This window comes from Hevea brasiliensis, chromosome 1, assembly GCF_030052815.1.
Source record: "Hevea brasiliensis isolate MT/VB/25A 57/8 chromosome 1, ASM3005281v1, whole genome shotgun sequence".
In the NCBI taxonomy this organism is placed as follows: domain Eukaryota; kingdom Viridiplantae; phylum Streptophyta; class Magnoliopsida; order Malpighiales; family Euphorbiaceae; genus Hevea; species Hevea brasiliensis.
The window spans coordinates 116,211,267-116,233,599 of record NC_079493.1 but is presented as its reverse complement, the minus strand read 5'-3'; the positions used below and the strand labels follow the sequence as shown (position 1 = coordinate 116,233,599).

Below are 22,333 nucleotides of genomic sequence, written 5' to 3'. Positions count from 1 at the left end.
GTACTTTATCTTCTCCTCTCTTTTTTTGGTAGAATTTTGTCTACTTCTAAAAGACCTTCCAAGATTCATTACATATCTATGGAAAATTTTGAAATTTTAAAATATACCATTGTATATATAATGTTAATATTATTGTTATTAATTATGGTGAATCTTATCATAATTAACAATTATCTAATAATTAATTTAATAAATTCTTTGTATTTATTACTTAAAAAAAATGAATGAGTGCCTGTCTAACATATGATTTGAGAAATGCTATATGGCCATTGGTCCAATAGCAAATTCATCAAGCATTTGTCAAAAGAATTTCCAAAATACCAAAAATTATATATATAAAAAAACACATGCAATTTCACTAAATTTTAGCATCTGTGAACAGGTAATAAATTGACTGCTAGAAAGAGACTTGGCCACAGACTGATTCTGATTTAGTTCAATTAATTTTATAATTTAATTTGATTTCAGTATGAAATAGTTTTGGTTTGAAATGATTTTGATTCAATTTCGAGTTGATTCTAGGTATTATTAAATTATTAAATATTATTTATTTAGTTTTTAATATAAAAAATAAAAAGATCTAAATACAAATTTAATATAAATTAAAAAAAATTGAATTAAGCCGGTTCCAAATCGATTACAGTCTTGATTTAAGAAGCGGGGGCCAGTTAAACTCCAGTTTAAGGCCGTTGATCCAGGACAGCCTCGGTCGAATAGGCCCTTGGCTGAGTCTAGGTGGAGGTTTTACACTTAAAAATTCAATAAAAACGACTAATCGTTCTGACCTCATTCCACGTCATCCTCAAAGCCTACTGAAATGAAACCCACTGAAGTCTTGAACCCTTTGCCTACGAAGAAACGCTCGCCTTTTTCCTCTTTACATTTAAAAAATGGCACGCCTAATTCGTTCTCTAAGAAGAACCCTTTTCTTCCCTTCTAAAACCCTGTTTCCCCATCTTCAACAATTGCGCCAAAACCCCATTTCACTTCCTGACAAATTGGGATTAACCCAAACAAGTGTAACCAGAAATTACATATCAGAAATGCGCAAATCCGCCTTTCAAGATAACATCCTCAGGCTCCTTCGTAACGAGATCCAATACGAGCTGGAACGTGGCCCTCCTAAAGAAGTAATCTTCATTCATTGTTTCTTTAAATACCTCTTTCATCTCTGCTTGTTTTGAATTTTGTTTATTTATTTTTTCTTCTTAATCTGTGGTGGATGATAACAATGGAAAGAAAATCTGAAATTTTAAAACCCTAAAGATTTTGTTTTTTGGTTAACTGGGTAGCAAATGTGTTTTCATTGAGTTCTAAAGTCTGCTTCTTGGTTTGTATTATTCAAGAATCACAATATTAGTTGGAATCAGAAGCAAACTATAAATGCTGTATACAGTGAAAAATTGCACAGGAAGAGCTCTTTAGTATATACTTAATAGGCTTGGTTGATGTTGGTTATGGTCTTTTACTGTTTTCATTTGGTTTTTAAAATAATTAACTGACAAAATTAATTAAACATTTACAACAACATTGATTTTTTACTATTGTTTTCTTTCCATCAGCTAATTTCCTATAACTGGAAGGATTATAAGACCATTTTATTCTGTTACTATTAATGTTAACTGGGAACTGTCCCTCTATTTTGTTCCTGGAATTATGATTAGAAAAGCAACTCAAATTGGAGAAAGAATTATTAGTTATCTTGAATGCTGCTTTAAGCTGAAATTTCCAATTTTAGTTTTTTTTTTTTCCAGCCTTTTTCTTTCTCAACTATTATAGATTGTTTGTTCGACAGAGAATCCATTTTCAAATGTTAAAAAGAGACCAAATGGTTAAGCAGACTAATGATTTTGGCATAATGCATTTAAATTTAATTTTTCAGCCCGTTACCAAGTTCAATTCCTTTACAATTGATGACCAGCCAGGGGAGCAATGGATTACGTTAAAAAGGAAGTTTGCAAGGAATGAGGAGATTAAGGTAGAAGCAACCATGTTTGATGGAAGCGTTCCAAGTCCAATATCTGGTGATATCACCAAGGACAATGTGCAGCTTCACATTACTTTGATTGTTAATATCTCTAAGAGTAATGGCGATGTTTTAGAGATTATGTGCTCAGCTTGGCCAGATTCCATTGAAATTACAAAGCTTTTCACGCGCACAAGTGAGAAGATGCCAGCTCAAGCTTATGTTGGTCCTGATTTCAAGTATGATAATTTACTGATTTATTTTAGATGCACCTTTTAATTTACTGGAAAACTGGAAGAAAAAGAAAGACAATTGAGATGTTATTTGCATGAAACCAATAGAAACAGATACTAAATGAATGTGACATTACTGACTTGATAGTCACTAACTTCCTTTTTCATTTTACCAAAGCATTAGAATAAAACCTTTTTCCCTAACCAGAGAGCAGCTCATTTTGGATTTAAATTCTGGTTCTATTTTATGAGAATCCAAATGGCGGCACATGATTTTCTTTTTTGATAGCATGGATGCTTTCCTCTCTTCTTCTCCTCCTTCTACCCTTCTGATTGTTAATTGTTTATAGGGAATTGGATGATGAACTGCAAGATTCACTCTACGAATTCTTGGACGCAAGGGGTATAAATGATGAAATGTCAGCTTTCTTGCACGAATACATGAAGAACAAAGATAGAACTGAGTACATTAAGTGGATGGGTATTGTCAAATCTTACATTGAGAAGAAGTAAAGATTATTTTCTTATTATGATCCATTAACCCGTGTATTGGTTAATGGAACTTTAAACAAGGATGTCAATTTGGCTACCTATACAAAATCTCACTAGAATTTGAAGAGGGGATCTCCATGGTGGGAAGAATTGAAGGGCTTCTGAGTTTAAAAGTTGTTTGGAATTTGGATCATTCAGTTTTATGCCATTCTCTATTTATCTGGGTTCAAACAATGATTGAATGTTGGATTGTAACTTATTCTTCAACCTGATGAAAGTATATATACAAGTGAAGCAGAAGCACATTATTTTGCCTTCAATGAAGTTAAACTGTTGGGGTGGGAACGAGACATCTAACTCCTGGGTTGACATGTCCAAATCACAGATAATCATTTCTGCAAGCAAATTGACCTTTTTTTAGATTGATTTACTTCGTGTAAGTATGAATATAGTGAATACAGGTGCCAAACAGAGGACTATGGAGACTTAGAAATGAACTGGTACATTGCATTTCTGAAAATAAAAGATTTATTTATTTTAATGCTGCATTTAGTAACTGTTGGTTTTGCTGTGTTCTGAATATATTGAACTTTCAAACCTTACTTAACAGAAATGAACAAGTAATGTAATATTATATAAGACGATGGATTTTCTCAAATTTTCACAATTACAATGCTTACAGATATGCAGGCTTTGTATGGAAAAACAAATGTATGCTTCATAATTAATGGTTTGTTAGTAGCATTCGATTAATTTATAGGACTATAATTATTCCTCCTTAAGATAAAGTTACTTTGAGTTGGAGGATACTTTCATCTTGCAAATATGTCTGATCTTTCCTTTTTTCTTTTTCCATTTATATTTCTCTTTCTTAATATTCAATTGCCAAAATTATAGCTTGATCACAACAGAACAGAAGATCAATATGTTTATTTATATATCTGTGTGTGTGTGTGAGAGAGAGAGGGAGAGATCTTGATGGTCTAGTAGCTCTTTGGTTTCCAGTCCTTTTCCCTTCACTACCTTCCTTCCAAGAAACAAAGAAAACAATAATAATCCAAAAATAGTAAAACACAAATGCTAACTGTCATATATGTTTTTGGTGTTGTAAAATATTTCCAAGATCAATCTGGGCCAAAAATAAATAAATAAATAAATAAATAATCTTTACGATTATTTCTTGAAATAAAATAAAGATTATCAATCTCCTTTTGATTATCAAAGATCCTAGGAGTGAAGACCATTTCTTGCTTTAATTTTTCACCGACTTCCAAGTCTTCAATAGAATGATAGCTCCACATTTCTTGTGTATTATGGAAGATGGATTTGGATTTTTGTTAATGAAAGAGGACAAATAAAATCTTAAAAGGATTCAAATCTTAATTTTTAAATGTAAATATGAACAAACAGTCTCTTATTCTTTAATATATTATAAGAACTTAAGAGGGAAGACTAATTCTTGCTTCAATTTTTTCACCTAAACTGAGTTCAGCAAAATGATAACAACACATTTTTCTTGTATCTCTTTCTAACTTTTCTTTCTTTTTCTCTTTTTCAGAAAGCGTTTCTTAAATGAGAGGCAAAATCATAGGTTGCCAATTTTTTAATGCCAAAAATATATAGGGGGGATAAAGCCAGTCTAACACAAGAAATAGACAGCCGAACTGAATTTCAACACGTGGCCAAACCCCACCAAAAGTCCCATTCCATTGTCAAGACTTGTGTGATACACCTGTTACCCTATCACTTCCTTTGTTAATTGCAGGGTTTCTGTGTGGATTAACTGTCATAATAATTAGGGTTTTCCGTTAATTTATATCTTGATTCTAGGAAAGATTAAGTTTGTAATATGATGATTAACATGGTCTTAATTGTATGCATCAAATTGATTTGGACCCACCGTTGAGTGGACCCCATTTATGAGATCTCTTAGGTAAGAAATCAAGGATATCAAGAGTTAACCACAACATAATATATTAGGAAAAATGATGTGGATTGCATAGCTGAGGCCTGAGGGGCCATTATGTGCCCTTGTTTTCACATGGCTAGCTATACCTACCTCTTTCAATTCTTCTTCTTACATCTTTGAGCCACACCTTCCAAATAGAGATGGTCTATTTCTTCAACTGCTACTGCTAGTGGGTCAAAGATGGTAGCCATTTATATAATCACAACCATTCCTTTTGTATAACATTTAGTGGACCTTGTCCAGTAGCTAGTCCCAACTTTTATACGTGTAGTGGACCATGTTGCAAATATAACTTAAGAAAAAAAAAATTGAAAGGACAATCACTAGCATCCAAACAATCCTACACAAAAGTTAAACAGACCGAAAACCCATCAATGAAAGACCCCCAAGGTTGATTTCTGGGTTCACTATACACAAGTATCAGCATATCAAAATATTAAAATATCCAAAATCCTCTTTCTCTTTCTTTATAATGAAACTACATTTAAAATATATTCCTAGCTATTTTGCTATTATGATTCCAATTTGAATTCTGAAATAGTGCAGAGAAATGGGAAATGAAGGTTATGGAGTAATAACTTCTCTTACTAAGAACTATCTAAATTTAGAGAGAAAAGGAGATGATGACTTGGCTAGCACTAAAGCACCTTCAAAGTTCAAGGTTTCAACACCAAACGTACATAATTTGGCAATCTTCCAATTAAAGAATTGCAAGAAACCAATCTCTTAGAGTCGTAGTATTCTGTAGCCAAAAAGGAAAGGATTTACAACAGATCCAGCTAAAGAAGATATATGAAAAATTCTGTAGTAGCAAAGAACAAAACAAAGTCAAAGAAGAAGAGAAGATAGAGTATTTGAACTGTAAAAAAGAAAGAAAGAAAGAAAGAAAGAGGTTGTACTTATATTAGAGCTTGAGTGACAAGTCAAGCTTTTGCAAATCTTCTTGTTTAGTCTTCAAATGGTTAACACCAGCATCGCACCAGTATCCACCAATTCTTTCCCCAGCCGGGGAAAATTTTTCTGCAATTTCAAATCTTGCAACCCCATTACTAGGAAATGATCCCATATTTGTTCCCGTATGAAAGCTGTCCGATGCCAGCCTCCCAACTGCCGGTTGCTGATCAATAGGTTGTCTAGACCATCCATTCTGCCCATAAATATTTGAAGAACCAATGGTGGAAAATGGTACAAAAGTTGGCTTGTGGATCATGGAGTGCACCTGGATTCCAAGTGATCTATTCAAGGAGCCATGCAAAGGAAGGGAGGCCATGCTAGAGTACCGATTTAGGTGTGAGTTAGGGTGATGACCAAGACCGAAAGAGCCTGCACTGATTCTTTGTCCACGTTTAGCTAGTGTTCTTTCTCTCTTATGTGCATTTTGGTGACCCCCAAGCGCCTGTGAGCTATAAAATTTTCTTTGACAATAGTTGCATGAGAATATTCGAGGCTCAGTTTCATTACCTTGAGGAGTATCCAAGGACGACTTCTGCGATGATTCCATGTCAAAAGAATTGATGAGATTGAGCTTTGGCTTGGAATCTTTGCCAGAGAGGCTTAGATCCAATACAAGATCATGACTGGTGTCTTCTTGGTGCTTTTGGTCTCTTTCTTCTTCTTCTTCATCATCATCTTCTTCTTCTTCTAACTGTTTTGCCTCTTTTGGGCTGTCCATTGAGACTTTAAGGGATGGGATTGAAGGAGCATTTGAAACTGAGACGATGCTTGAAGTTTCAGAGAGGCAAACCTCTGATCTTGGAGGCTCCATGTGGTGAATTATGAAGTGAGAATTTCCTCTTTATGGAGCGAGGAGGAGGGGGGTTGGGTTTAATAGCAAGAGGAAGGTGAAATGTTAATTGATATGGTAATAAATGCTGGGCTCTATCTGTGCAAGAATATATACTACTGTTTTACAGTTACAATGTCTTAATATATATAGTAGGACATGGGGACTAAGACTTTTCACACACAGACAAACACACACATAGAGAGAGAGAGAGAGAGAGAGAGAGAGAGAGAGAGAGAGAGAGAGAGAGAGTTTCCTGTGTCACGAGGCTTTTGATTGAAACTCATGAGGAACATTATGTACCTTCTGTTTCCTTACATATATACCCATTTGATGTTTTTTTCTACCTTTTCTTTGTCTTCACATTCCTGTCTCTTTATATTTCTTGGTTTTGTGTTTTACACCTTTTTTTGGATGGATATGTTCATGGGCTATGACTTGGTGACATATATATATAAAATCCTAGATAAAATAATTATTAGTCTTTCTTTTTCGATTCCTGAATTATGTGAGGCAGTTGAATGGACTCATCCTAGAAAAGATGTGGCCTGGCCATGTAAAGTTCTAAACCCATAAGGAGGAGTTGCTTACTTACTACTTATTATCTTGCATACTTACCATCTTATTCTCACCCATCATACCAACAATGACTTTTCCAAATTGCCCCCCTAGATTTTCTAGGGCAGCTACGTGAGAATGGGAAATTCTTGCCCAAACTCATTTCATATGTAGAATTCGTATATTTAATAAATGTATTCTATCATATATCTTGTATTTTGAATACTTGATAAATCAAGGGTAACAAAAATAATCCCGTGAAAATTGTTATCTATGTGTTTATGTTTATTGTGGTATTAAGCTCATTTTCATCATATTAATGAATAGGGAGACCCAAAAGGTATGAATACATTAATCAAATTAGATTTAATTTATTTTTTTTAATATTCATATATATATGAATGGCCATAGAATCAGCAATTTTGATTTAAAATTCAAGGGATCAGAATCGGATTGTAAGATCCTCTCGATTCAAATTCTAATTTGTAGTTGATTTTTTTTTAATAAATAAATTGATTTTATTTAAAATTAAAGCTGTCAATTTTAATTTAATTCAAAATCAATTTTGATTAGTTTCAATTTCAAATTTACACAACGATTTAGATGTGTGATTAAAGAACCTTGAGATATTATGATCACTTAGTGTGGGATCACTAAGAGAATGGTCATCAAGGGCGATTGTTGACAATCTTATTGGCTATAATCATGAATTATGTTGACTTGTGGATTGCAAATCAAAGAATCTTTATTCAGTCAAGCAATTGAGCAATACATTCATGTGCAAGCATTCATGCATTAAGGGGCTTTTAGGCGTGATGCAAGGTCATCTTCAAGATTAGAACTCATTAAGCACACACAAAATTAATCTTCTATCTTAATTAATTTTATTGCTGAATTAATTTCTACATGAATTGCTATTAATATTTGCACTTTTCCTTCACTCCACTGATGCAAATGTACTAATGCAAATGTACTAATTTCTTGGCTAACTTGATTTGATTCAGTAATTAAATATATATCGCTTACCTGATAGACTCAGATTCGAGTTCTCACTCCCTAATCCTAACTAAAAAAAATGCTAACTTCTCAAAATGAAGTTTCAAATTGAAGTTTTCTCAATGTCCAAAGCTCTTTTTTACCTACTAATTAATATTCACAGTACTTGACAATCATAGGAATAATTTATTTAATTATGGAAATATGCTCCTTTAGTTAAAATGAATTATGCAACTATATATATTTCAATAAGTTAACACTTTAAGGTCACTTGATCATATCACTTTGGGTTTTCAATTTTGAAACAGATTGCAGCAATCAATTTTATGATTCTTTAAGCTTATTAGGTCACAAGGACATTTACTTTTAGAATACCTATAAAAGATAATTTTAAAAATTATAGAATTAATTTTATAAATATATCATATTAAGGGATAATATTATTTTTATCAAAATAATAATATAAGTTATTTTTTTAGTTAATAATGCATTAAATTTCAAGATATATTTATAAAATCATCTCAAATTAATCATTCACAAAGCTTTTTTTTTATGTGGGGACTAGACATGCTTAATTAAAGGTCTCATCGATTATATTGTCCTTTACCCCCATGAAATGTTTATTATTGATAACACTAGTATTTGTTTTTGAGGGGTTTCTTTAAAACAATTAGAGAAGGGTCCAAAAAATGGACCATCCATCATAACCATTTAAAGTGCATAATATGACAACACCCACTGTGATTTCTATTCAAAGCACCAAATTTGTACTAACTGAGATTGACATTTTAACTCTTTGCAGGTTTAGTTATATAGAGAGGTCTTGTTCGGTAACAATTTTTGACCCTATGTATATTATAATATTCGGTGACATAATATTTATATTAGTATTTAAAGATTGAAGGAGCATTTTTTGAAAAATTACCTTTCTAACTTTTAGAGGTTGATGGAGTATTTTAATTATAATCAACGAGATGATATCACAACATTTACATTTAATAACTAATTAAATAGCTCTTTTTTATTAAACACTTCTACTTTAATCACTATATAAATAATTAACAACTAACAACTAATATTTAATAATAGCTTGTAAAATATCTAATAACTATTAGAATAATTAATGTTGCCAAACAGGGCCTTGAGCTTCCAAAATGAACAATCCTCCTAAAGGATAATAATAATAATAATAATAATAATAATAATAATAATATGATTATATTAACTATATGTGTCTTTTGCCTTAGTTCTTACTCTTGGAATTTTTGAAAGGTGTCTGACATGAATATCTCAGTTTTTTTAATGTTGAGTAACTTAGCATATGCCCTGTTTAGGATTTTTTATGTACTTCCAAGCCTGTGATTAATCTTTTCCAATCCACAGTATACATATATATCTCAATTGCTTTTTACTTTCTTACTCTATTTAATTCAATTTTTAGTTTTTTTTTTCTAATATCAGAAAGAGTTAAATTTTGCATTTTAAATTTCACAATCATCAAATGTTATTTTTTATCGCTTAGACATAACCAATCTCAAGATTAGTTAGATAAAAAAAATATTTATGCATTTTTTATTTTAACAAGGACTCCAAGGAGACCAAATAGGTTTTATGAGCGCATTAGAAGCAACACATGCAATTGATGGTCTTTCATTATATTTAAGTATATAGGTATTTAATTAATATAATATTTTCACTCTTCACACTATTAAAATATATGAAAAAATTATCAACAATTGGTTAAATTAGTGGCGTGGATTGTTGAACTTCATATGAACTTTATTTGTAAGATTAGGAGTTCGAATCTTATAAGAGTTTTACCTACTCCTAATCTTGTAAGAGTTTTACCTGAATATCACTCTCGACTCAAGTGTGGAAATACTACATACTTAAATAAAAAATGAAAAGATTAATATTTTTTCAATTAAAATATATAGAAGTTAATTACACCATTTGATATTTCTAATAAGGAACATTATTATGTTTATTACATTCACACATATTTTAAAAGAATTTCATTGCCAAAATTTAAAATACTTTTGAAATATAAGTAGTAAATACACTATTAATTCCAATCTTAATGATAAAAAAGATTTGAACTCTCCATATTTAAGAGTACTTTTTTCTTTAGTAGAGAATTGAGGAGAGTGAAGATTTGAATCTGACTCTACTAAAAAATAATATGACTTCAGTTATTGAACTAATATAGCCTAAGCTAATATTGAAAAGTAGTTTGATTTGATTATCGTTAAACCAACCTATTATTTTGGTACAAAAATTGAACTCTTCACCATCCATATTGCAAGGGAAATGCACCACAATCAAATCATAAGCCTAGTGAAGTTTGGTAAGATTCCCATCATACTACAAACACCACAATACTCTTCTAAGATGAGACTAGTAGCTATATATATATTAGATGGTTCATTGTTGATTTAGGTGACATATATAGTTGAATATATGTCATTGTAGACGTTAGGTAAGCTTCCACAACTTCAAAAAAGAAAGAGAGGTTGGGATCAATCAATAGAGTTATTCCTGTGGAATTCACTTCTAGCTTTTCTGTGTACGCTTAATTAGCTTAAGAATCTGTTAAGAGACTATAAGTCTACATATCTAATCATCCCTAACACTAGCTGAAATGATAGTTTTCCATAGATAAAGATATAGGGATCTGTACATCTCCATCCTTTTCTCTTTTTTTACCTCTCATTTCCTTAGAAAATAATTCTTTGACATTTGATGGCTACTTCAGAACTCTCTCTTTTGCTTGTTTTTCCCTTGTTGATGACAATGGAACTTGGTTTGTCAAGTGTAATCTCTGTCGGCTTTAGATTAGAGAAACTTATTAGGCGAATATTGTATGTGATGATGAAAAAGACTAACACATTCACATTCCTTTATATAATATATCTAACATATTGTAAGTAAATTCGTGAAGAGAGTGATTCTTCGTCCTAAGGCTGAAAAATGGTTAGAAATGAACTGAATTCTCATATTAAACAAGGAAGGAAAAAATTAAGATATTTATAAAAAGGGACCGCTTTACTGGATAACCTGCTTTTAAGCCTCAAAAAAAAGTTTAAATGACAGATTCATGAGACTAAGCGAAGTAAAGTGAACAATATTAATTTAGTTGTACCAGATTATCATGATATAAAATTACTGTATGATAAATTTCCTATATAAAAAGGTTGCCTTTCTTACAAGTAATGCAATAATATTCATTTTAAGTTAGTAAAAATAGTAACAAGAGTTCAATGAATATTTGGCTTAGATAAGAATGATAAATTAAATTGCATTAACTTGAAGCATAGTTAAAGAGCAGAGTTTATGGGTCTTAATTCAGCAGCTAATAGTGGGAAGAATGTGTTTTGAAGCGATTACCATTATAAGGAAATCAAGTAATGGGTGGAAAGTATGGGTTTGGAAGTGATTACCATTGTAAGAAAAACTAAGTAATGGAAAGTATGGATTTCTAAGTGATTACCAACATAAGAAAGTAAAGTAATGATGAGTCATGAACTTTAAAAAGATGGTTTCATTTCACCCGAAGACAGAAAATTATATTTCCCCTTAATGCTATATTGCCCATTCAAAAATAAATTTTAACCAGTCACCCAACCCTAAGTTGACTCAAAAATCGATAAGTATAATTGATAAAATATTCAATGAGAGGTAGCTTTATTCAGTCAGAGTAGTTTTTTTCTTTTTTTTCTTTTTATTTTATAAAGGTGAATAATTTTAAAATCATAGACGATATACTTAAATTTAAAATTTTTTCACTTATTATTCCTTTAAAATGGAGAAAGATCAATTAAACTGATTAAGATAATTGTCAAATATTTTTTTTTTGTTAATAGCCTCCATAATTTAAAATAACTTAAAAAGGCTTTTTTTGAAAAAACAAAAGGAAAGTTTTTCTTTTATAAAAAAGCAAATTTAAAATACTTGATATTCTGTGACATTCAATCATTAAATTAATAATTTAATAGCTTATTATAATTGCTAATCTGATTGATCTAGTTTATATCATTTAAAAGGAAGTGATGGATCCTATTTTAAAATCTCTTAATTAATATATAATAAAAATTATGAAATGTTGAAGAATTATTTTCTATTTATATAACTTATATACCGTCTTAGAGCAACATTATTTAAAAAATATATATCATATTTTATTTCAAATTAAGAGGAAAAGTTTTATAAAAAATTCTTATATACATCAAGGTATAGTATAAATTAATTTATACATTTTAAACTCTATTTGTTTCATAGAAAAACAAATTTTTTTAAAATATTTTTAGATTTTTTAGTGTTTGGAGCATTCAAAAAATTGGGCCAATGTAAGACTAAATCATCTCCATTTATTTTACAAAAAATATTTTCTTAAAAAATATTTTTTTACACTTTTTAACATTTAGAGCACTCAAGAAAATGACTTAACAGAAATAATTTTTCAGTTCAAAGAAAAAATTAAGTTATTTTTTTTTAAAAATAACTTTCTCTTTTCAAAACAAAAAGTTATTTTTCATTTTCTAAGTTTTGATAATCTTATTAAAACGTGATGGCAGCTATACATACATGGTAAACACATACTATTAATTTAATATAACAATTAAATAATGAAAAATATATTTTTAAAAAATAATTTTCATAGAAAATATTTTTCATATATAAATTATTTTCAACGAAACAAATGGTGTTAAGGAAAAAGACTTATTCTTCTCAAAAGAATAAATTATTTTTTTATTTTTTAAAATTTAATAATCTTATTAAAATGTAAAAATATTTATATATATTTTTATTTATGATATAAACACATAACATTAATTTAATAATACAACTAAATAATGAAAAATATTTTCATAAAAAAATATTTTTATATATAAATTATCTTCTGAAAAACAAACAAAATCTTATTCTACCATATTTTTTATGAGATCTATCATAATTAATTTTAAATGATGTGTCAATTTGCGTGCAAGAATTTTCCAATTTTCATATAACCTCACATAGCAATCACATAAGTGAATCCTATTAGTGGTTTTAAGTGACTTTTTGTTATGCTATACCATCCTCTATAATTAAAACTTTCTCAACTAAACTTGAATTGCTATAACATCTCTCTTTTTTTTTATTATAATTTTTGCTAACCCATATGAGACAAGAAATTGGAAATTTATATATATATATATATATATATATATATATATATATATATATATATATATATATATTAATTGGGTTGATTTATATCCGTACATGAAGATTACCCTACTTAACTATTTATTTCTATTAGGATGTACCTTTTAATAATAATTGAGATGGAGAGATTACAATAAAATTTGAGGTAGGTATCGTATGAACATAGTTCGATGGTCATGTCACTCTTATTATAACTTGAGAATTTAGGTTTCTAATTCCCATATTATATAAAAAAATTTAAAAATATTTCCAATAGGCATGATCCTTGCTATAATTAATCTATTTTGAATAATTCTTTATCATACTAGTTTAGATGATTAATTAATTGCAACCCATCTTAATCACTAATTATTTTTCTTGAATGGAACTTTCTAATTTGATGGATTAATTTATTTTTCTTTTTTTTTTAATTTAATTTTGATTACAATTTAATTATATTATAATTTTAAAAGAATTTTAATATCATTAAATTAAAATAAAGCATATCTTGGTAACATTCTCATTTAATGTCTCTGACTCTCATTTTGTATAAACTATTTTTTATTAAACACATTAATTATTTATCAGTTATTTTTAAGCACTTTAACTAAATATATAATTGCTTAAAATTTTAAAGGCTTGTAAGCTCAAAAAAATTAATTTTCATAAGTTAAATCAAACAACATTTAAAATTAATTGTAAATTCAATACTATATTAGTGAATAAAGAAATTTAAATTTAAAATCTTCACTCTTGATATTCCTTTAAAGAATATAAGGAAATCAATCAAGTTAAACCCAAATTGATTGGCATTAAAAAAGAACAAAATCAATCAAATAAAGTTCAAAAAGAAGAAAACAAAACAAACACTATTTTCATATATTAATTACTTAGCTAATTATAGTTAGAAGCATACAAGAAAACAAAACAAATCTCTTAAACCAAACAAACCATATAGATTCTGAGGATTTGCTAACTAGCTACCTAACTAATAGGTTGTGTCTTCAATTGAAGTTGCTTTATTAATATTGTAAGCTTCAGATTGATTAAAATAATAGCAATAATAATATGCATACAAGTAATTTGATTGGAAATTATATATAGTGCCAAAAATTATGATGGGCACTACAAGGAAAACAATAAATAAATGAATAAATAATTTGAAATCATGAACATTTTTCTAACTAATATATATATGTATAGTAGAATCATTTCTAAAAATCATTTATTAAGAAATTTGAAGGACTATTTTATGAATTTTATTGTGAACAAAGGATGATGAAAATCCCCCGATGAATAATAATAATAATAATAATAATAATAATAATAATAATAATTATTATTATTATTATTATTATTATTATTATTATTATTATTATTATTATCATCATCGCGACTTCATTGGCGGGGCTGAGCATTCAGTTTAAACCAAACTGAACCGAACCAACAAAACTAAATTAATCGAATTATAATATTTTAGAAATCAAATTGAACTGAACTGTATAAAAAATTGAACCGTCCTAATTCGGTTTTGTTCGGTTCGAACTGATCGGTTTTTGAATTTTGATTATTTTTTATTTAGACTTAATTTTCAAGTTATTTAGTTTGATTTTGACATTGATTTGAACCTAATAACTATTAATCAATGAAATTAGATAATTTATATATATAATAATGCCTATAATATATAAATTTCCTATAAAAATAAAGTAATTTAAAAATCAATAAAATAATTAGGTTTGGTCCAACCGATTTTTTTCTCTTCAAAATCAAATCGAACCGAAATAATTAAAATTTTTAAAATTTAAAATCGAATCAAACTGAATTACTTTAAAAATCGAACTGAATTATCAAATTAGGATGATTTGATTCAATTTATTCGATTCAAATCAAATAATACTCACTCCTAATTAACACATTTCATGTTCATACTGTTAAAATGCGTTTGATATGAGATTAATAAAGTTAATTATTACTTTAAATTAATTATTACTTTAAGCTTCCATTAATATTATTCTGATACTATAAAAGAATACATTAACTTTTAAAATCATTAACATTTAACCCTGAAATAAATAATCTAATTAATAAAAATTTGTAATTAAAAGAAAAAAAGGAGGATAATGAGAAATGAGAGGACATTTGGCGGGAACAATGGAATGTTAATTGATAGATTGATTAATGATCAAGACTTAGAACAGCATGCTGTTTTGCACTTTATGGTGTCCGAGGTTCTAATCAAAACCTTTCTTGGTGGGCCTCTCCTTTAGCCCTCCATCAAAAGCAAGTTATCAAATTAAACAATTAATTCTTTAAATAAATAAATAAATAATATTAAAATTATCTATAAAATATGTGATTAAAGAATAATGTCATAATAAATATGTTAACATCCTCTCTCTCTCTCTCTCTCTCTCTCTCTCTCTCTCTCTCTATACGTATAAATATCAAAACTTTAAATTCTCTTTTATATATATCCGTTCCAAATTTAAGTTTTTTTACCTTAATATCATTTTTTTCTTTTTTTTTCTCCTTTAAATATTTTTATTGAATTTCTCACGAATGATTACTCTCAAATTGTATTTTTCATTTATTTTTATTATTTTTAATAAATTCTCATATTTATATCCACATGAAACAAATATAATTTTATCTATTCATAACTATATTCATTAAAAACATATTTAAGATTTTCATCTCAAAATCAAGATTCTACTCTCCCATTATTGAGTCTTATTTTCTTTCTCTTTGCAAGATATTATTTGTTTATTATTGTTCCATAGACTTTTGACAATTCAAAATATAATATAAATAAAATTTTCAAATATAAGTAATGAACTTTTATCAACAGAACCTGATAGTGTGACCTATTATATTTTAAGGTTTAAACTCTTATACGGTCATAAAGATAGTAAATTTACAAAAAATAAATATTGTAGAAAATTTTTATATTAGCCAAAATGAAAAAATATCAATTACTACATGAAAATATATTTTTCTCTATTCAAATCATGTACGAACAAAAATTTTTAATTATATACATTTGTATTTATTTTTCTTTTATAAAAAGGTTACACTGTAATTATATTATAATACTTATTAACAAATTATCAAACTTTTTATCCAAAAAAAACTTTTCCAACCTTTATCAAAGCATTCTAAACCCTAAGAATACTCTAATGTTACAATTAATACTAAATTTATTTTAGTCATTAATTTATTCATATATGGTAATGGATGAATGTAGTATCTACCAATTTTACTCAATTGGGGTGATGACTAGGATCCTATTAATCACTAAGAAAAGTATGTTGGTTAAAGAAAAAGATGATATACCTCTTTAACTTTATTGTATTAGTTTATTAATATTACTATCTTAATTGATTCTTTAAAGTTCAAAACACTATGTTCTATACATATATATATATAGACACACCCCAAATTGTGTGTTGTTGATGAGTTGGAGATAACATAGAATAATTATGCATATATTTGCCATCAATCTTGAAATATTTTTGATGTGAATATTAAGCAACATTAATTTGGTTGGCTTGGCTAATTATAATAGATGGTCATTATACCATATGAAGCAAGTTGCACTACTTTTTTAGTCACTTTTATGGCATTTTATGTAAATCAAAAGTGCATAATGATATCTTCTCTTCTATCACTTTCTTTTTCTTTTGAGCCTACAATTTTTGAATGGGATTTAATTACTAAGCTTCAACTTTGATAACTATGGCTTAAAGTTTCATGGAGAACTCATTTCTTGGAAGAAGATAATAGGAAAATATATATATATATATATATATATATATATATATATATATATATATATATATATATATATATATACACACAAAAGATAACCATGCGTGGTTTAATTACTTTTGCCCTAAAAGGTGGAAAAAGGAAATTAAGGGAGATAAATTAAGGCCTTTCTTTCTATTGTGTAAAAGTTTTTTCTTTAAGTGCTTATCATCAGGGTATTTTTAATTAATTTTTAAATATTAAGGCTCCATTTATTTCACAAAAATAATTTACATATATAAATATTTTTTTTATAAAAATTACTTTAAAAAAATATGAAAATATTTTTCATTATTTAGTTACAGTATTAAACTAATGGTATATATTTATATCATACATTTATAATTATTTTTATATTTTAATAGGATTATCAAAGTTTAAAAAATAATTTTTTCTTTTAAAAGGAGGAAGTAATCTTTTATAAAAATAACATAGTTTTTTCTTTAATAATTTTTCTGAGTGCTAAAACGTTAAAAAATGTAAAAAAATTTCCTTAGATAAATGGAGTTTAAAATTAAATTTTCAATATAAAAAAATTTAAATTTGATTTAATATGTTTAAAATTTTAAAATAATTTAAAAAATATTCTTTAATAGAGTTAAATTTTTGTCGAATGCTCATTAACAAAGTGAAACTTGATTGATAAAATTACAATATAGAGATATTTAAAATCTTTTAAATAATGAGTTGATAATATAACAATTAAGTATTTATTTTATAATTTTAAAATTCAAAAATTTAAACTAAATAATCTTAAATCTCATTAAAAAAAAAATCTCCCATCACTTCATTAATTACTCGAGGACTAAAAAACAGAAACAAATAAACAATGAGAACAATAGAAGGCTCACCAACTATTATCTAGTTTTGAGCCCACAAATTAAACAATCACTGACACAATGAATAGCATAGGAAGGGATAAACAAATTTTTTTTTTTTAATATACCATTTCATGATGAACTTTATAAAAAAAAAATTATGGGCCTCTAAATTTTAAAACGTGTCGTGACACACTTTAATCTCATATTATTTTTTCACGATTTGTTGACATAAGCCGGGAGCCCTTACCACTCATAGAATGAACTCATGCTATGCCTCTTCCCTATCCATAGGTACTCTCTGGCTGTGCCCTTTTGTTCATTATATAAGTGATAATGGGACCGTCGCACCTTAATGTCAAAAACAAAGATATTTCTGATACACAGGATCCTCTTAAAGAGGCAAGTGTAGAGCATACGTATCTCTGATTATAAGAGTATGATACACATTTAAAGATTTTCAGAGAGAAGGAGAAGGGTTTAGAAAGCCATGGAAGAGAACTTCTGAGAATATTATTGAAAAAAAACTGAGTCTGGATACAACTGAAGAGAGCAACTCCTTATATAGGCGAGGAGGCTCTTGATATTACAGGCAACCGGTTAGAAACTGGCTACCGACACTCTTAAAGCAACATAAATAAAGACAGATACACATTATTACATTATTGACTGACAAACTTTAACTTTTATCATGGAGTGGTGGACAGATTGAGGGTGTCAAAGTCGGAATCATCAGAGTCGATTCCAAAAAAGTCCTTTGGCCACTGTTGGTGAACAGGAGATGGTGGGTCCGCACTCTGAATGGCCTCTCGTGACTCTGTGTCCATTGGATCCTGAGAATCTTGCCACATGGGATGGGTCCAGTCAATGGGCTCATCAGTGAGAGACCGGATGGGACCAAGTGATGTACAATTCACATGGGGAGGCACCGGGCAATAATAGCTGTTGATTTCACAGAGGTACTCAGCTAGTTGCTTTCTCAAGGGTCCCATGGCATCTTTGTCAATAATTGACCCTTCGTAAGTCCTCCACTCATATTCAGTATTCTGGGTCCAGAGGAGTCCATCGGGCCTTCTAGAGAAAGGCCTGTGAAAAATGAACAAGGTTCTGATGTTGAAATGAGCAAAGAATGGGCCCGCTTTCTATTCCATGGGTGTCTATGATGCGTTTCAGGCTGTAGCGCCATGCTGAAATGGGCTTGAACCATTCTAAAAATCTGGACAGGAGAGTCTTGTTAGTATTGTTCATAACATACTGATACAGGGCCATGAGCGGGAATTCCAGTCCTGTGGAATAGAGTGTAACCATGCACCAGAGGAGCCATAGTTCTTCTAGGATGAGTTCTCTGCCAGGTTGGATGCTGAAACAGGTGAGGAAAGGGTTATCAGGGATAAAGACAGTCGAGGAGGGGAGTAATCCCCTTAGGGTGTTTCTTGCACTCAGGTAGTGAAACAGATGATCCCTTGCGAACTTAGCCATTTTTGAGATAGGCTGGTTTGGTGAACATCCAGGGGGAAAACTGTCTGGAGTAGGAACCAGGAAATTGTGCATTGGAGAAGGAGTATGTGGAGAGGAAGAGGATGATGCCATAAGGATCAAAGGAAGTGTGGAGAAAGACTGAATCAGGTGGAGGTTTTTGGGCCTGGATAGGAGGTCAGGAACCAAGTTGTGTTTTCCTTTGATATGCTGAACTGAGAATTTATACTTGGCGAACCAGTCCTTAAGCCTCAGTAATTGTGGTTCAGGAAGAGACTTGTTTTTGAAGTCTAGAACCTTTGGGAATGATGAGCTGTCCATAACCACAGTGAAGTGGTGGCCAATCAGATGAAATTCGAATCTCTTTATCCCATTTTTGACAGCTAATATCTCTTTATAGACTGAATGATAATGTTTCTGAGGTTCTGGGAACTCTCCACTAGCATGTCCGCATATGTGCTTTTCTCCTTGAATTTCTTCGATGAGGACTGCACCCCAGTGGGTGTCACTAGCATCAGTCTGAAGAATGCGGTGTCCAATGCTAGGAATTTTTAGTGGTGGCGGGTTTAAAGCCACTTCTTTTAATTTTTTGACTGCACATGTCTGTTCTTCCCTCCATGGTGGGGAATCCTTTTTAAGCATCTTTGACAGCTGGCAAGTGTGGGCGGCCACATGCGGGATAAACTTCCTGATGTAATTGATAATACCAAGGAACTGTTGTATTTGTTTTACTGTCAAGTCCTTATCAGGAAACTTCAGTAATTCTTCTGCAATGTGAGGTCCCGGTTGGTATTTTCCATCCTTGAATCTCATTCCAAGGAAGTCGATATCAGTTTGGGCCAGTGAGCTCTTCTTTTCTGATAGCATAATTCCATAGGAATCCACCAATTGTTGGAATGTGGAGAGGAGTGCCCTATGGTTTGTAACATCTTTGGAGAAAAGAAGGATATCGTCTATATAAATAAGAGCACTATGCAGTATGGGCTCGAATATCCTTGTCATGGCCTTTTGGAAAACTGATGGGGCCGTCTTAAGGCCGAATGGAAGGATCCCATTGGTATTGGGTCAGAGGAATGCGTATGCGCCTTGGGCCTATCAGAGGGATTAATACCCAATTGCCAAAAACCGGCTTTAAGGTCAAACTTGGAGAAAATATGGGCTTCGTGTAGTTGAGTGAACAAGGCTTCAGGCTTTGGTAATGGGAACTTGTCATCTTGGAGGAAATGATTCAGAGGCTTATAATCTATGACAAGCCTTTTCTTCCCTCTTAGTCGTTCCGATCTTTTTTCAACATAAAAGGCCTGGCAGGCCCATTGGGAGGAAGTGGGTTCTATGAGGCCTTGTTGGAGAAGCTGTCTGCACTCTTCTTGGGCTAAAGCCAAGTCTGTAGGATTCATTCCCGGGTGTGAGGCCTTTGTCGGATTGATATCTTCATTGAGTTTGAATGGGAGACTGACAAAGAATTCCGGGTTTTTCCATAGGGGATGGTGATGGTAAAAATGTGCATGGGAGTCAGCACAGGACCTTAAAAGGAGCTCCTTGTGCTCTTGGAATTCGGCTGAGGCATCAGCCAGAGAATATAACCTTGGGACAGAAGTAAATGGCTGAAAATTTCTCTTATATTTCAATCCTGTGGGGAGGATCTTCAAATGCTTCGCCTGTTGATACAAGTCAAAGCCTATCAGCAAATCCTTGTCAGGAAGATCCGACCCGATGACCTTAGTCCAAAGGATACAAGTGGGGAAGAACTGGATCCCAATTGGGTGCTTAGTGATAAGGCTAGTTTTGAAAACATTTCCATCTGCAGCCTTAAAGTATTCTTCATGAGGGACCCAGTATTCTGAGGGTAAGATGGCTGGGTTCATCATACTCTTGTGAGCCCCGGTATCCAAGAAGCCAATGACACTAATGGGCCGTTCATACTTGCTGGGAAGAATATGGATCGGGACTAAAGGAATTGGAATAGTGTCTGGGCCATAGGTGGATTGGGAGGATTGGATATGTTGGGCCAGGTAAGACGGGTAATGGGCTTCAGTCTCTGAACTGGATTCTTCTGAAGTGAATGAGTAATCTTCTTCTGATCCAGTGTCTACTCCAAGGGCAAAGACTGTATCTTCATCGGGCTCATCCTGTTCAGAGAACAAGGATTCGACATCATCATGCTCCAGGGAGATGTGAGAAGCCTGCTGTATGTGTTGTAATAGCTTAACTGCCTTATTGGGGTTCTTAGGGCAGTTCTTGGCATAGTGGCCTCGGTTGCCACAGATATAGCATCTGTCAGACTTCTTTGTACCCGTCCTTTTCTTTCGGAAGTATTTTACTGACCTTCTTCCTTTCTTTTGCTTGAAAGGGGGTTTGAATCCAGAGGGATGCTTCTTGTAATGTGCTTTCTTCTTTGGTTTGCATTCACAGTTCTTTTCCTTGCATTTAATGGCAAGGTGAGACTTCTGGCATACATTCTTCAAAGCTTTGCTGTTGTCAATGATATCTTTGAACAACTTCTGTTGTTCACACATTTTGTCAAGACAGGCCAGAGTCATTTGATGAATTTCCCCTATAGTGATAGCATTCATTGCTCTTCTGGTAGCAGCAATACTTCTGTGGAGTTCTGGTTGCAATGCTTCTGGTAGGGAGGCAATATAGGTATGCCGGAGGTTGACATCATTGTAACCATTAAGCAAATAATAACGTTGAGTCATGCGCTGGTAGTGTTTCTCAATGTCTGATCTTTTCAAAGAACAGCAGCGCATATCAAAGAACTCTTGTCTTAACTGCTTGCTGTATAAGGATGCATCTCCAAGAAACTCAGCAAAGAGAGCGTTGATTGCTTGTAAGGGAGTCAGGTGGCAAAATTGAGCTTTCTGATATTCTCCAATGGAGGAAAACCAGTCTTGCAATGTGCCAACAGTTCGAGAGATGAATTCTCTGAGTATGGTGTGGGAGTCAGCACCTTCCCGGAGCATTTGAACATCAAGCCAAGCTTTAAATTCTGCAAGGCGGTCTCTCCACCTTGATGGGGGAACATCATCTAAGGTGAACCATGGG

At 31.0% G+C, this 22,333-nt stretch overlaps 2 protein-coding genes across 2 annotated transcripts; one reads left to right on the top strand and one right to left on the bottom strand.

Annotated features, from left to right (window-relative positions):
- Positions 1-791: 791 nt before the first annotated feature.
- LOC110635564 (uncharacterized protein At2g39795, mitochondrial) lies at positions 792-3,232 on the top strand. Its single transcript, XM_021784949.2, has 3 exons — positions 792-1,130; positions 1,883-2,205; positions 2,550-3,232. The coding sequence occupies exons 1-3, from the start codon at positions 891-893 to the stop codon at positions 2,710-2,712; spliced, it is 726 nt and encodes a 241-aa protein (XP_021640641.2). The 5' UTR covers positions 792-890; the 3' UTR covers positions 2,713-3,232.
- Positions 3,233-5,281: 2,049 nt separating this feature from the next.
- Positions 5,282-6,635, bottom strand: LOC110635554 (zinc finger protein 1). Its single transcript, XM_021784938.2, has 2 exons — positions 5,560-6,635; positions 5,282-5,402 (listed from the first exon to the last, which is right to left on the bottom strand). Exon 1 carries the CDS (start codon positions 6,423-6,425, stop codon positions 5,565-5,567), a length of 861 nt encoding a protein of 286 aa, XP_021640630.2. The 5' UTR covers positions 6,426-6,635; the 3' UTR covers positions 5,282-5,402; positions 5,560-5,564.
- Between the last annotated feature and the right edge of the window lie 15,698 nt (positions 6,636-22,333).